The sequence below is a fragment of the Bombina bombina genome, chromosome 3, assembly GCF_027579735.1.
Source record: "Bombina bombina isolate aBomBom1 chromosome 3, aBomBom1.pri, whole genome shotgun sequence".
NCBI lineage: Eukaryota > Metazoa > Chordata > Amphibia > Anura > Bombinatoridae > Bombina > Bombina bombina.
In genome coordinates this window covers 98564247-98581528 of record NC_069501.1, presented here as the reverse complement: position 1 = coordinate 98581528, position 17282 = coordinate 98564247, and the positions used below count along the sequence as shown (strand labels likewise).

General features: G+C 41.5%; 1 protein-coding gene across 1 annotated transcript in view; it reads right to left on the bottom strand.

Annotated features, from left to right (window-relative positions):
- Positions 1 to 17282, bottom strand: part of KCNJ6 (potassium inwardly rectifying channel subfamily J member 6) — a 623969-nt gene that overhangs the window by 133458 nt on the left and 473229 nt on the right. Inside the window, exon 3 of the mRNA XM_053705934.1 lies at positions 14869 to 15785. Coding sequence (XP_053561909.1) covers positions 14869 to 15757 — 889 coding nt within the window. The 5' untranslated portion in view covers positions 15758 to 15785. The remainder of the gene's footprint in view (positions 1 to 14868; positions 15786 to 17282) is intronic.

The window sequence follows — 17282 nt, the reverse complement described above, 5'->3', positions numbered from 1 at the left end:
CATAATGCTTGCAGGCTTCACCCACTGCCTCTTGTATTGCCAATATATTATTTTCATGGCTTTGTTTGTAAGGCACTACTGATTAGTAGCTGCTTATGACAAGGGACATATTTTGGGGATATGGGTATCAGCAGCAATAACTGTTAGTTATCCAGTAAAGATGGTTAAGGGGGCATTTTGTGGGAGAGGAGACAGTGTCCCTTGCTTTATGTGATCTACCAGGCTTGGGTCTTTGCTTGGTTTGTCCCAAATGTAAGAAGAAGCAGCATATCTAAAATGGGGATGGGGGGGGGGCGCAATACTTGCCTTGCCCTGGGCACTGACAACCCACGCTACGCCACTGCTGTAAAGTAAGCCTGCACTGCTTTAAAGTAAGCTTGCACTGCTGTAAAGTAAGCCTGCACTGTTGGCAAGCAAGACTGCACTGCTGTAAAGTATGTATGCACTGTTGTAAAGCAAGCCTGCAATGTTGTAAAGCAAGACTGCCTGTAAAGTAATCTTTCACTGCTGGCAAACGAGCATGAACTGCTGCAAAGCAAGACTGCACTGCTGTAAAGTAAGCCTGTGCTGCTGTTAAGTAAACCTGCACTGTTGTAAAGTAAGCCTGCACTGCTGGCAAGCAAGACTACGCTACTGTTAAGTAAGCATGCAATGCTGTAAAGCAATCTTGCACTGTTGTAAAGCAAGCCTGCATATCTGACAAGCAAGCCTGTACTGCTGCAAAGAAAAGCTACACTTCTGTAAATTAAGCTTGCATTGCTGGCAAGCAAGCATGAACTGTTGTAAATAGGGTTGCCACCTCAGCCATGTTTTCCTGGACACGTATGAGTTACACATGTTGCAGGGTGTGCCGGGAGGAACATGTATTGTGTTTCTGGACAACACTATTCATATTCCTTCCTGCACACCCTGCAGCATGTGTAACTTATAAGTGTTCTGTATTTTAAGGGACAGGTGGCAACCCTAGCTGTAAAGCAAGCCTGCACTGCCATAACGTAAGCCTGCACCTGCTGTAAAACATAATTTATGCTTACCTGATAAATTCCTTTCTTCTGTTGTGTGATCAGTCCACGGGTCATCATTACTTCTGGGATATTATCTGCTCCCCTACAGGAAGTGCAAGAGGATTCACCCAGCAGAGTTGCTATATAGCTCCTCCCCTCTACGTCACCTCCAGTCATTCGACCAAAGACCAACGAGAAAGGAGAAGCCAAGGGTGTAGTGGTGACTGGATTATAATTTAAAAAATATTTACCTGCCTTAAAAAACAGGGCGGGCCGTGGACTGATCACACAACAGAAGAAAGGAATTTATCAGGTAAGCATAAATTATGTTTTCTTCTGTTATGTGTGATCAGTCCACGGGTCATCATTACTTCTGGGATACCAATACCAAAGCAAAAGTACACGGATGACGGGAGGGATAGGCAGGCTCATTATACAGAAGGAACCACTGCCTGAAGAACCTTTCTCCCAAAAATAGCCTCCGAAGAAGCAAAAGTATCAAATTTGTAAAATTTGGAAAAAGTATGAAGCGAAGACCAAGTTGCAGCCTTGCAAATCTGTTCAACAGAGGCCTCATTCTTAAAGGCCCAAGTGGAAGCCACAGCTCTAGTAGAATGAGCTGTAATTCTTTCAGGAGGCTGCTGTCCAGCAGTCTCATAGGCTAAACGAATTATGCTACGAAGCCAGAAGGAGAGAAAGGTAGCCGAAGCCTTATGACCTCTCCTCTGACCAGAGTACACGACAAACAGGGAAGACGTTTGTCGAAAATCCTTAGTTGCCTGCAAGTAGAACCTGAGGGCACGAACTACATCCAGATTGTGTAGAAGACGTTCCTTCTTTGAAGAAGGATTTGGACACAAGGATGGAACAACAATCTCTTGATTGATATTCCTGTTAGTGACTACCTTAGGTAAGAACCCAGGTTTAGTACGCAGAACTACCTTGTCTGAGTGAAAGATCAGATAAGGAGAATCACAATGTAAGGCTGATAATTCAGAGACTCTTCGAGCCGAGGAAATAGCCATTAAAAATAGAACTTTCCAAGATAACAATTTTATATCAATGGAATGAAGGGGTTCGAACGGAACACCCTGTAAAACGTTAAGAACTAAGTTTAAACTCCATGGCGGAGCAACAGTTTTAAACACAGGCTTGATCCTAGCTAAAGCCTGACAAAATGCCTGGACGTCTGGATTTTCTGACAGACGCTTGTGTAACAAGATGGACAGAGCTGAGATCTGTCCCTTTAATGAGCTAGCCGATAAACCCTTTTCTAAACCTTCTTGTAGAAAGGACAATATCCTAGGAATCCTAACCTTACTCCAGGAGTAATCTTTGGATTCACACCAGTATAGGTATTTACGCCATATTTTATGGTAAATCTTTCTGGTAACAGGCTTCCTAGCCTGTATCAGGGTATCAATAACCGACTCAGAAAAACCACGTTTTGATAAAATCAAGCGTTCAATTTCCAAGCAGTCAGCTTCAGAGAAGTTAGATTTTGATGTTTGAATGGACCCTGTATCAGAAGGTCCTGTCTTAGAGGTAGAGACCAAGGCGGACAGGATGACATGTCCACTAGATCTGCATACCAAGTCCTGCGTGGCCATGCAGGTGCTATTAGAATCACTGATGCTCTCTCCTGTTTGATTTTGGCAATCAATCGAGGAAGCAGCGGGAAGGGTGGAAACACATAAGCCATCCTGAAGTTCCAAGGTGCTGTCAAAGCATCTATCAGAACCGCTCCCGGATCCCTGGATCTGGATCCGTAGCGAGGAAGTTTGGCGTTCTGGCGAGACGCCATGAGATCTATATCTGGTTTGCCCCAACGTCGAAGTATTTGGGCAAAGACCTCCGGATGAAGTTCCCACTCCCCCGGATGAAACGTCTGGCGACTCAAGAAATCCGCCTCCCAGTTCTCCACTCCCGGGATGTGGATTGCTGACAGGTGGCAAGAGTGAGACTCTGCCCAGCGAAATATCTTTGATACTTCCATCATTGCTAGGGAGCTTCTTGTCCCTCCCTGATGGTTGATGTAAGCTACAGTCGTGATGTTGTCCGACTGAAACCTGATGAACCCCCGAGTTTTTAACTGGGGCCAAGCTAGAAGGGCATTGAGAACTGCTCTCAATTCCAGAATGTTTATCGGCAGGAGACTTTCCTCCTGACTCCATTGTCCCTGAGCCTTCAGAGAATTCCAGACAGCGCCCCAACCTAGTAGGCTGGCGTCTGTTGTTACAATTGTCCAGTCCGGCCTGCTGAATGGCATCCCCCTGGACAGATGTGGCCGAGAAAGCCACCATAGAAGAGAGTTTCTGGTCTCTTGATCCAGATTCAGAGTGGGGGACAAATCTGAGTAATCCCCATTCCACTGACTCAGCATGCACAATTGCAGCGGTCTGAGATGTAGGCGTGCAAAGGGTACTATGTCCATTGCTGCTACCATTAAGCCGATCACCTCCATGCATTGAGCTACTGACGGGAGTTGAATGGAATGAAGGACACGGCATGCATTTAGAAGCTTTGTTAATCTGTCTTCTGTCAGATAAATCTTCATTTCTACAGAATCTATAAGAGTCCCCAAGAATTGAACTCTTGTGAGAGGAAAGAGAGAACTCTTCTTTTCGTTCACTTTCCATCCATGCGACCTTAGAAATGCCAGAACTAACTCTGTATGAGACTTGGCAGTTTGAAAGCTTGAAGCTTGTATCAGAATGTCGTCTAGGTACGGAGCTACCGAAATTCCTCGCGGTCTTAGTACCGCCAGAAGGGCACCCAGAACCTTTGTGAAGATTCTTGGAGCCGTAGCCAATCCGAATGGAAGGGCTACAAACTGGTAATGCCTGTTTAAGAAGGCAAACCTTAGATACCGGTAATGATTGTGAATCGGTATGTGAAGGTAAGCATCCTTTAAATCCACTGTGGTCATGTACTGACCCTTTTGGATCATGGGTAAGATTGTCCGAATAGTTTCCATTTTGAACGATGGAACTCTTAGGAATTTGTTTAGGATCTTTAAATCCAAGATTGGCCTGAAAGTTCCCTCTTTTTTGGGAACCACAAACAGGTTTGAGTAAAACCCCTGTCCTTGTTCCGACCGCGGAACCGGATGGATCACTCCCATTAATAATAGATCTTGTACACAGCGTAGAAACGCGTCTTTCTTTATTTGGTTTGTTGACAACCTTGACAGATGAAATCTCCCTCTTGGGTGAGAGAATTTGAAGTCTAGAAGGTATCCCTGAGATATGATCTCTAGCGCCCAGGGATCCTGGACATCTCTTGCCCAAGCCTGGGCGAAGAGAGAGAGTCTGTCCCCCACTAGATCCGGTCCCGGATCGGGGGCCCTCGGTTCATGCTGTCTTAGGGGCAGCAGCAGGTTTCCTGGCCTGCTTGCCCTTATTCCAGGACTGGTTAGGTTTCCAGCCTTGTCTGTAACGAGCAACAGCTCCTTCCTGTTTTGGTGCAGTGGAAGTTGATGCTGTTCCTGCTTTGAAATTCCGAAAGGGACGAAAAATAGACTGTCTAGCCTTAGCTTTGGCTTTGTCTTGAGGTAGAGCGTGGCCCTTACCCCCTGTAATGTCAGCAATAATTTCTTTCAAACCGGGCCCAAATAAAGTTTGCCCCTTGAAAGGTATATTAAGTAATTTGGACTTAGAAGTTACATCAGCCGACCAGGATTTTAGCCACAGCGCCCTACGTGCCTGAATGGCGAATCCTGAATTCTTAGCCGTAAGTTTGGTTAAATGTACTACGGCCTCCGAAATGAATGAATTAGCTAGTTTAAGGACTCTAAGCCTGTCTGTAATGTCGTCCAGCGTAGCTGAACTAAGGTTCTCTTCCAGAGACTCAATCCAAAATGCTGCCGCAGCCGTAATCGGCGCGATGCATGCAAGGGGTTGCAATATAAAACCTTAATTTAAGGTAACCCTCTAATTTTTTATCCATAGGATCTGAAAAAGCACAGCTATCCTCCACCGGGATAGTGGTGCGCTTAGCTAAAGTAGAAACTGCTCCCTCCACCTTAGGGACCGTTTGCCATAAGTCCCGTGTGGTGGCGTCTATTGGAAACATCTTTCTAAATATTGGAGGGGGTGAGAACGGCACACCGGGTCTATCCCACTCCTTAGTAACAATTTCAGTTAATCTCTTAGGTATAGGAAAAACGTCAGTACTCGCCGGTACCGCAAAGTATTTATCCAACCTACACATTTTCTCTGGTATTGCAACAGTGTTACAATCGTTAAGAGCCGCTAAGACCTCCCCTAGTAATACACGGAGGTTTTCCAATTTAAATTTAAAATTTGAAATATCTGAATCCAATCTGCTTGGATCAGAACCGTCACCTACAGAATGAAGCTCTCCGTCCTCATGCTCTGCAAGCTGTGACGCAGTATCAGACATGGCCCTAGAATTATCAGCGCACTCTGTTCTCACCCCAGAGTGATCACGCTTGCCTCTTAGTTCTGGTAATTTAGCCAAAACTTCAGTCATAACAGTAGCCATATCTTGTAATGTTATCTGTAATGGCTGCCCAGATGTACTAGGCGCCATAATATCACGCACCTCCCGGGCGGGAGATGCAGGTACTGACACGTGAGGCGAGTTAGTCGGCATAACTCTCCCCTCGCTGTTTGGTGAAATTTGTTCAATTTGTACAGATTGGCTTTTATTTAAAGTAGCATCAATACAGTTAGTACATAAATTTCTATTGGGCTCCACCTTGGCATTGGAACAAATGACACAGGTATCTTCCTCTGAATCAGACATGTTTAACACACTAGCAATAAACATGCAACTCGGTTACAATCTTATTTAACAAAAATGTACTGTGCCTCAAGAAGCACTAAACGATTAAATGACAGTTGAAATAATGAACTGAAAAACAGTTATAGCATCACACTTTAAAAACAACACAACTTTTTAGCAAAGGTTTGTTCCCATTAGTAAAATAACACTAATTAAATTTTAAACATAAAAATTACAGAGCAACGTTTTAAATCACAGTCACTATATAAGTCTCACAGCTCTGCTGAGAGAATCAACCTCCCTTCAAAGAAGTTTGAAGACCTCTGAGTTCTGTTAGAGATGAACCGGATCATGCAGAAAATACAAGAGTAACTGACTGGAAATTTTTGATGCGTAGCAAAGAGCGCCAAAAACGGCCCCTCCCTCTCACACACAGCAGTGAGAGATAAACGAAACTGTCATAATTAAAACAAGCAAACTGCCAAGTGGAAAAATAATGCCCAAATATTTATTCACTCAGTACCTCATTAATGCAAACGATTCTACATTCCAGCAAAAACGTTTAACATGAAAAATACCTATTAAAAAGGTTTAATGTACTTTTACAGAGTAATTCCGGTGAAATACCATCCCCAGAATACTAAAGTGTAGAGTATACATACATGTTCATTATAACGGTATGGCAGGATCTTTTCATCAATTCCATTCAGAAAATAAAAACTGCTACATACCTCAATGCAGATTCAACTGCCCGCTGTCCCCTGATCTGAAGTTTTTTACCTCCCTCAGATGGCCGAGAAACAGCAATATGATCTTAACTACTCCGGTTAAAATCATAAGAAAAACTCTGGTAGATTCTTCTTCAAACTCTGCCAGAGAGGTAATAACACGCTCCGGTGCTATTGTAAAATAACAAACTTTTGATTGAAGTTCTAAAAACTAAGTATAATCACCATAGTCCTCTCACACCTCCTATCTAGTCTTTGGGTGCAAGAGAATGACTGGAGGTGACGTAGAGGGGAGGAGCTATATAGCAACTCTGCTGGGTGAATCCTCTTGCACTTCCTGTAGGGGAGCAGATAATATCCCAGAAGTAATGATGACCCGTGGACTGATCACACATAACAGAAGAAAGTAAGCCTGCACTGCTGGCAAGCAAGACTACGCTACTGTAAAGTAAGCCTGCACAACTGTAAAGTAAACATGCACTGCTGTAATGTAAGCCTGCATTACTGAAAAGCAAGCCTGCACTGCTGTAAAGTAATCCTTCATAACTGTAAAGCAAATCTGCACTACTGTAAAGGAAGCCTGCACTGCTGTAAAGTAAGTCTGCACAACTGTAAAGCAAGCCTGCACTGCTGTAAAGTAAGCCTGCACAACTGTAAAGCAAGAGTCTGCACTACTGTAAAGGAAGCCTGCACTACTGTAAAGGAAGCCTGCACTGCTGTAAAGGAAGTATGCACAACTGTAAAGCAAGCCTGCACTACTGTAAAGTAAGTCTGCACTGCTGTAAAGGAAACCTGCACTACTGTAAAGCAAGCCTACACTGCTGTAATGTAAGCCTGCATTGCTGACAAGCAAGCCTGAACTGCTGTAAAGCAGCATGACAGTTGGAGCTTCAGTGGCTACATGCCCCCAACTCTAGGCTTAGTCTAGTATGTTTTTGATTTCTACATGCTCTTAAAAACATATAATATATTTGCATTATTATAAATTATATTAAAATTATGGTAAACATAAACAATCTTATTCTAGGGAAAGTAATATATTTATAAAATAAATATAAAATGTGTATTTGTATGATGAATGCTCTGTGCTTCGTTATTATTCAGAAGAATAATTCATAGACTGTATTTGTTGCAGGCCAGGCCATGAGTCATGCGCTTCCATTTGTCGTGCTGACAATCACTGGGAAACAATGAGATGTTTGATGGCTGCTGGCCTTGTGTACTTTCAATAGACAAGAGCCTAAAAATGGTTTGATTATGTCTCTGTTGTGAATATCATAGACTCACGTTTTATTAATTGTATTTTCAGTCAAGACCACTGGAGGGAGAATGACAACAAGCGAAGAATAAATTGAATGGAGCTGTACTCTACCTACCTAAAGTACAATACAGTGCAAAGCCCATTGGCACAGTTTAAAACAGGTTACATTGGCACAATTATATATATTTAGTAGAAATATGCATACTTTTATATTAAAAATAATTGCAATTTTACAAATGGTGTATTTTTAAATATTTTTTTATTTTTAAACGTTCAAAATTCTTCCTGCAAGTTCCAATAATTTATTTTTTATTTTTCTCTAAAGTAAACTAAAAGTGTCTGCAGGGCTTTTGGTCTAATCGGAGGCCTGATGTGGTAAGTGGCTTACAGAGTGTCTGCAGGGCTTTGGGTCTAATCTGAGGTCTGATGTGGTTTACAGAGTGTCTGCAGGGCTTTGGGTTTAATCAGAGGTCTGACGTGGTATGTGGTTTACAGAGTGTCTGCAGGGTTTTGTGTCTAATCAGAGGTCTAATGTGGTATGTGGCTTAAAGAGTATCTGCAGTGCTTTGGGTCTAATCAGAGGTCTGATGTGGTATGTGGCTTACAGAGTATCTGCAGATCTTTGGGTCTAATCAGCGGTCTGATGTGGGATGTGGTTTACAGAGTATCTACAGGGCGTTGGGTCTAATCAGAGGTCTGATGTGGGATGTGGTTTACAGAGTGTCTGCAGGGCTTTGGTTCTAATCAGAGGTCTGATGTGGGATGTGGTTTACAGAGTGTCTGCAGGGCTTTTGGTCTAATTAGAGGTCTGATGTGGGATGTGGCTTACAGAGTGTCTGCAGGGCTTTTGGTCTAATTGGAGGTCTGATGTGATATGTGGCTTACAGAGTGTCTGCAGGGCTTTGCGTCTCATCTGAGGTCTGATGTGGGCATATGGCTTACAGAGTGTCTGCAGAGCTTTTTGTCTAATCAGAGGTCTGATGTGGTATGTGGCTTACAGAGTATCTGCAGGGCTTTGGGTCTAATCAGAGGTCTGATGTGGGATGTGGTTTACAGAGTGTCTGTAGGGCTTTGGGTCTAATCAGAGGTCTGATGTGGGATTTGGTTTACAGAGTGTCTACAGGGCTTTGGGTCTAATCAGAGGTCTGATGTGGGATGTGGTTTACAGAGTGTCTGCAGGGCTTTGGGTCTAATCAGAGGTCTGATCTGGGATGTGGTTTACAGAGTATCTGCAGGGCTTTTGGTCTAATTGGAGGTCTGATGTGGTATGTGGCTTACAGAGTATCTGCAGGGCTTTTGATGTAATCAGAGGTCTGATGTGGTATGTGGCTTACAGAGTGTCTGCAGTGCTTTGGGTCTAATCAGAGGTCTGATGTGGTATGTGACTTACAGAGTATCTGCAGGGCTTTGGGTCTAATCAGAGGTCTGATGTGGGATGTGGTTTACAGAGTGTCTGCAGGGCTTTGGGTCTAATCAGAGGTCTGATGTGGGATGTGGTTTACAGAGTGTCTGCAGGGTTTTTGGTCTAATTAGAGGTCTTATGTGGTATGTGGCTTACAAAGTGTCTGCATGGCTTTTGGTCTAATCAGAGGTCTGATGTGGTATGTGGCTTACAGAGTGTCTGCAGGGCTTTGGGTCTAATCTGAGGTCTGATGTGGTATGTGGTTTACAGAGTGTCTGCAGGGTTTTGTGTCTAATCAGAGGTCGAATGTGGTATGTGGCTTAAAGAGTGTCTGCAGGGCTTTGGGTCTAATATGAGGTCTGATGTGGGCATATGGCTTACAGAGTTTCTGCAGGGCTTTTTGTCTAATTAGAGGTCTGATGTGGTGTGTGGCTTACAGAGTATCTGCAGGGCTTTGGGTCTAATCAGAGGTCTGATGTGGGATGTGGTTTACAGAGTGTCTGCAGGGCTTTGGGTCTAATCTGAGGACTGATGTGGGCATATGGCTTACAGAGTGTCTGCAGGGCTTTTTGTCTAATTAGAGATCTGATGTGGGTATGTGGCTTACAGAGTGTCTGCAGGGTTTTGTGTCTAATTAGAGGTCTGATGTGGGTATGTGGCTTACAGAGTGTCTGCAGGGCTTTGTGTCTAATATCATAGACTCATGTTTTATTAATTGTATTTTCAGGCAAGACCACTGGAGGGAGAATGAAAACAAGCGAAGAATAAATTGAATGTAGTTGTACTCTACCTACCTAAAGTACAATACAGTGCAAAGCCAATTGGCACAGTTTAAAACAGGTTACATTGAAACAATTATATATATTTTGTAGAAATATGCATACTTTTATATTTAAAATAATTGCAATTTTACCAATAGTGTATTTTTTTGTTTTTAAACTTGCAAAGTACTTCCAGCCAGTTCCAATAATTTATTTTTTATTTTTCTCTAAAGTAAACTAAAAGTGTCTGCAGGGCTTTTGGTCTAATCGGAGGCCTGATGTGGTAAGTGGCTTACAGAGTGTCTGCAGGGCTTTGGGTCTAATCTGAGGTCTGATGTGTTATGTGGTTTACAGAGTGTCTGCAGGGCTTTGGGTTTAATCAGAGGTCTGATGTGGTATGTGGTTTACAGAGGGTCTGCAGGGTTTTGTGTCTAATCAGAGGTCTGATGTGGTATCTGCAGGGCTTTGGGTCTAATCAGAGGTCTGATGTGGGATGTGGTTTACAGAGTGTCTGCAGGGCTTTGGTTCTAATCAGAGGTCTGATGTGGGATGTGGTTTACAGAGTGTCTGCAGGGCTTTTGGTCTAATTAGAGGTCTGATGTGGTATGTGGCTTACAGAGTATCTGCAGGGCTTTTGGTCTAATCAGAGGTCTGATGTGGTATGTGGCTTACAGAATGTCTGCAGGGCTTTGTGTCTAATCAGAGGTCTGATGCAGGCATGTGGCTTACAGAGTGTCTGCAGGGATTTGTATTTAATCAGAGGTCTGATGTGGGCATATGGCTTAAAGAGTGTCTGCAGGGCTTTGGGTTAAATCAGAGGTCTGATGTGGGTATGTGGCTTACAGAGTATCTGCAGAGCTTTGAGGTCTGATAAGAGGTCTGATATTGTATGTGGCTTCCAGTGTGTCTGCAGGGCTTTGTGTCTAATCAGAGGTCTGATGTGGACATGTGGCTTACAGAGTATCTGCAGAGCTATGGGTCTGATTAGATGTCTGATGTGACATATGGCTTACAGAGTGTTTGCAGGGCTTTGGGTCTAATCAGAGGTCTGATTTTTGCATGTAGCTTACAGAGTATCTGCAGAGCTATACATCTAATTAGAGGTCTGATTTGGGCATGTGGCTTACAGAGTATCTGCAGAGCTATGTATCTGATTAGAGATCTGATGTGGGCATATGGCTTACAGAGTATCTGCAAGGCTTTGGGTCTAATCAGAGGTCTGATTTGGGCATGTGGCTTAGAGAGTGTCTGCAGAACTTTGAGGTCTGATAAGAGGTCTGATATTTTATGTGGCTTCCAGTGTGTCTTCAGGGCTTTGGGTCTAATCAGGGGTCTGATGTAGGCATATGGCTTACATAGTGTCTGCAGGGCTTTAGTACTAATCAGTGGTCTGATATGGCATATGGCTTACAGAGTATCTGCAGAGCTATGTATATGATTAGAGATCTGATGTGGGCATATGGCTTACAGAGTATCTGCAAGGCTTTGGGTCTAATCAGAGGTCTGATTTGGGCATGTGGCTTAGAGAGTGTCTGCAGAACTTTGAGGTCTGATAAGAGGTCTGATATTTTATGTGGCTTCCAGTGTATCTTAAGGGCTTTGATTCAAATCAGAGGTCTGATGTGGGCATATAGCTTACAGAGTGTCTGCCGGGCTTTGGGTCTAATCAGAGATCTAATGTGACCATATGGCTTACAGAATGTCTGCAGGGCTTTGGGTCTAATCAGAGGTCCGATGTAAGTCTGTGGTGTACAGAGTATCTGCAGAGCTATGTGTCTAATCAGAGGTCTGATGTAGGCATATGGCTTACAGAGTGTCTGTAGGGCTTTGGGTCTAATCAGAGGTCTAATGTGGTCATATGGCTTACAGAGTATCTGCAGAGCTATGTATCTGATCAGAGGTCTGATGTTGGCATCTGGCTTACATAATGGGGGATATTTATCAAGCCGTCAACCGCAAATACGCTGGAATTCCGAAGCGTAATTGTGGCAAGCAAGCTTGATTCGACCTAGTTATCAAAGCCTACAGACTGGCAAAAGTGGAAATCTGTGACGTAATATACGATCCACCGGTCTCAATCCGACACAGTTCGATGCTTACGTCATTACAGATGTTCCGAATACACATTCGGCTCTATTTGACACTTTTTCAAAGTTATCAAATAGTTAACAGGTACGCTCATGGCTATTCCGGCCCAGCGTAACTGGTTTTCAATCCGCCACCCTGGAGGCCGCAGATGCCATAGGAATCAATGGGAGTCTGAAAGCAGTGAAAGCTTATGTTCGATGTTGCCAGATATCCCATTGATTTCTATGGTTGAAAACCAGTTACGTTTATACCTAACACCCTAACTGGACCCCGCCACAACTAAATAAAGTTTTTAACCCCTATCCCGTTGCTCCCGGACCCCACCACTACCTAAATAAACGTATTAACCCCTAAACCTCTGGCCTCCCACATAACTACCATTAACTAAACCTATTAACCCCTAAACCGTCAGCCCCCCACATCGCCATAAACTAAATTAAGTTATTAACCCCTAAACCTAACAACCCACAAACTTTACAATAAAATTACAACTTCCCTATCTTATAATAAATTAAAACTTACCTGTAGAATTAAAATAAACTATATTAAACTATTAATTAACCTACCCTATTATACTAAAATTACATTAAACTAGCAATTAAATTAACTACATTACATATTAAAAAACCCTAACCCTACTCAAATTATTTAAATCTACTATTACAAATTACTAAGTTACAAAAAAAATAAACGCTAAGTTACAAAAACAAACAAACCACAGTATCAAAAATAAAAACGAATTACACATAATCTAATAGCCCTATCAAAATAAAAAAGCCCCGCCAAAATAAAAAAAAAACCTAGCCTACAATATACTACCAATGGCCTTTAAAAGGGCCTTTTGCCGGTCATTGCCCCAAAGAAATCAGCTCTTTTATCTGTAAAAAAAAAAATACAAACACCCCCCAACAGTAAAACCCACCACCCACCCAACCAGCCTGAATGCAAGTGACATCATCCAAGATGGCGTCCCTTGCATTCCTATTGGCTGAAAGGTTCCAATCAGCCAATAGGATTAGAGCTGCTAAAATCTTATTGGCTGTTCCAATCAGCCAATAGGATTTAAACAGCTCTCATCCTATTGGCTGTTCCAATCAGCCAATAGGATGAGAGCTCAATCCTATTGGCTGATTGGAACAGTCAATAGGATTTTAGTAGCTCTAATCCAATTGGCTGATTGGAACCTTTCAGCCAATAGGAATGCAAGGGACGCCATTTTGGATGACGTCACTTGCATTCAAGTTCCAGTTTACGGCGGCAACCATATTGAAGAGGAGCTCCGTGCCAGATGTCTTCAGGATGGATGAAGAGGCTGCCCGGATGAAGACTTCTTGCCGTCTGGATGAATCCTTCAAGCGGAACTTCAAAAACTGTAAGTGGATCGTCGGGGGTTAGTGTTAGGTTTATTTAAGTTTTTTTTGGGTGGGTTTTATTTTTAGAGTAGGGTCTGGGCAGGTAAAAGAGCTAAATGCCCTTTTAAGGGCAATGGCCATACAAATGCCCTTTTTAGGGCAATGGGGAGCTAAGGTTTGTTTAGATAGGCTTTTATTTGGGGGGGGGGGTTGGTTGGGTGGGTGGTGGGTTTTACTGTTGGGGGGGATTGTTTGTAATTTTTTTTTTACAGGTAAAAGAGCTGATTTATTTGGGGCAGTGCTTTTAAGGGCCATTGGTAGATTATTGTAGGCTCAAGTTTTTTTTTTTATTTTGGGGGAGATTTTTTATTTTGATAGGGCTAGATTAGGTGTAATTCATTTTTATTTTTAATACTGTGTTGTTGTTTTTTGTAACTTAGTGTTTGTTTTTGTAACTAAGCGTTTATTTTTTTTTTGTAATTTAGTAATTTGTAAAATTAGATTTAAATAATTTGAGTAGGGTTAGGTTTTTTTAATATGTAATATAGTTAATTTAATGTAATTTTAGTATAATAGTTTGGGTAGGTTAATTCATAGTTTAATATAGTTTATTTTAATTCTAAAGGTAAGTTTTAATTTATTATAAGATAGGGATGTTGTAATTTTAATTAAAGTTAGTTAGGTTTAGAGGTTAATAGCTTAATTTAGTTTATGGTGATGTGGGGGGCTGGCGGTTTAGGGGGTAATTGGTTTAGTTAATGGTAGTGATGTAGGAGGCCAAAGGTTTAGGGCTTAATCTGTTTATTTAGTGGCGGCAGGGTCCGGGAGCAGTGGGATAGGGGTTAAAAACTTTATTTAGTTGCGGCGGTGTTGGGGAGTGGTGGGATAGGGGTTAAACATTTTAGTATAGTGGCGGCGTTTAGTGACATGGTATAAATAAAGTTGGTAAAAAGCCGAATAGCAGCGAGATCGTTGACTGTTAGTTAACAACAGTCTGATGCTTATCATCCCGTACTTGGTGCACAGCTTTTTGCGGGCGTTTTTTATAAATATGGAGAGCGTATTCAGGTCTGTGGCCACAATGTTAGGCAATGTTAGGCGAGCGTATTGGTGCTGGCGAATGCAGCATAGTTGAGGCTTTGATAAATATCCAAAGTCTGCAGGGCTTTAGGACTAATCAGAGGTCTAATATGTAATTTGGCTTACAGAATGCCTGCAGGGCTTTGAGTCTGACAGGTAGTAGTATCAGGCCAGATGTTGCCTACCGGTCATAGTTTTGGCTGCCCTGATGTATAATGTGTGAAACTTTCAACGTTTAGCCTTCCATGATTTAGAAAAGACAAATATTCCCAAACGCATTTAATAACTTTTAACTGTAATTGAGTCTGGTAATGAAAATATTTAAACATTGCACTAAATGAGTATGATCCTTGTTTTCAGATGTATACAAATAATTTATATTCATAGCAAACATTTAACATTGGCTTCTTGCAAAATGAAAATAAAGTTAAAAACCATATTACCTGTGGCTTCCACCATTCCTTCCAAAATAACTACAATCTCGAAATCCTCTTTAGGTAATTGGGCTTTTGAGATCTCCCAGAAAGGGCTATGTTGATTGATTTCATGGCTTATGATCAGTGGAGAAACCAAAAAGAGTCGATCGTCCCCAGTATCATATCCAACATTGATATCTGTTTGATTCAATGGGATAAACTCCCCTTCTTTTGTCTGTTTGGATTTGATTAACTTTGCTCGTATTGATGCCTCCACGATGTGGGAGTTCCTAAGGTCACCAACTCGGAACATTAAGCACAGTTTACCATCTCTCATGGAGATTACAGCATTGGTAGAGAAAACCAAGGTCTCTGCCCTCTTTTTAGGTTGGGATATTTTCACAAACATGCAACCAACCATAAAAGCATTGACAATAGAACCTAAAACGGACTGAACTAGCAGAAGTATGATCCCTTCGGGACACTTGTCTGTAATAACCCTGTATCCATAGCCAATGGTTGTCTCTGTTTCTATTGAAAATAAAAAAGCTGAAACAAATCCATTGAGATTATCCACACAGGGGCTCCATGATTTGTCTCCTATATGGTCCAGATCACCTCGAATATAAGCAATAAGCCACCATATGAATCCAAAGAAGAGCCAAGTCACAGTGTAGACCAAAACAAATATGAATAAGTTAAACCTCCATTTCAGATCCACCAGAGTTGTGAAAATATCAGTCAAGTAGCGATAGGTTTCCCTCACGTTTCCATGATGAACATTGCACTTTCCATCTTTTCGAACGTACCTTTGGATCTTTCGTTTAGCACATTTATGTTTGGGCAGGTCTTCCCGAGCTTGTTTTGGCAATTTTGGTAGCGGTACCGATATAGGGCTCTCAACGTCCTGCTCCATCTGCTCTTAATCAAGCCTCTAAAGCTGGCTGCATTAAATAAGAAAAAGAAAACACATATAAGATATGAAATATGAGTACATTATATGTTATAATATATTTACTCACATGTGATTGTAAGAACGGTTTTAATATATTTAACTATACAGTTGTCTGTGAAGGTCATATTTTTAATCTCTAAAACATTGGTTTTCAAACCTGTCCTGAGCCCTCCTTAACAGACCAGATTTGGAGGACATCTGAAGTGGAGCACAGGTGCATCAGCTGATTTGTAGACATGGTTATATGACCTGCTCTCACCCAAGGTAATCCTGAAAATCTGGCCTGTAAGGAATATAAAATTTATTTTGTATTTGTTCTATTTTAAAGATGACCTTTAAAATATATAACTTATTTTTAGCTTCTGTAAGATCAATTTCCCTGTACTAAGGGAAAAAAATAATTTTGTTTTTATGCTTATGGGGTGAGTCAGGGTAGACCAATGGAAATGTGGGAATTGTGTTTATCAGCCATTGAGTCTATCTATGGACTACTACTGCACAAACATTAAGTTTCTGTTAGTTTAAAAAATCAAACATTTAAAAATCTTTTTCCATTTAAACAAGGTTAAAAAGTATTTTATATAGATTATAGAACAACACAAAGAAGGGTTTTCTATATTACTTTTCAGATAAGTGATTGGATAATTATTGTGATAGTTTCCTTTTTGCCCGAACAGAGAATTCTTTAAAACCTGTTAGTGCATGAGGATGGTGGTTTGGAAACACTTCCTCTCTCAAATTCACATGCTACACACAAAAATATATACAAATTTAAAGGGACAAAATACTAATATGCTAAATCACTTGAAAGTGAGCAGCATAACTGTAAAAAGCTGACATGGATTAATCACCTAAACATCTCTATGTAACAAGGGAAGATATTTTACCTCAAAATTTCTTCAGCTCACAGAAGTACTCTGTGAACAGTTATACTTTAGCTACTGTCCAGCTGCAAGTTGGGGGGGGGGGGGGGTAGCCAATCAGCATTAGCAGTGTATAAGTTATGCTTTGATTTGTTGTGATCTCATCAGATTTCATTGAAATCTTGTGAGATTTCATAATACACTTCCATAAACTGAATAGGAAAATAACTTGACTGTGCCTGCACATGACAGATGCACACTCCCTTGCAAGTCCTGAGACTAACATCCTGATTGGCTGCTTAAAGTCTCTTTACAGTGGGGTGAGGTAAAATATCTTACTTTTTTTTACATAGAGATGTTCAGGTGATATTTTCTAGTCAGCTTTTTTTCAGCTATGCTGTATCACGTACAAGTGCTTCAACATTTGGGTATCATGCCCGTTTAAGGGACACTAAGGTGCAATAATAAATGGTATAATGTTCTATATCCTTTTATTATTACACTATCATCACTTAACCCCTTAATGACTACAGCACTTTTCCATTTTCTGTCCGTTTGGGACCAAGGCTATTTTTACATTTCTGCGGTGTTTGTGTTTAGCTGTAATTTTCCCCTTACTCATT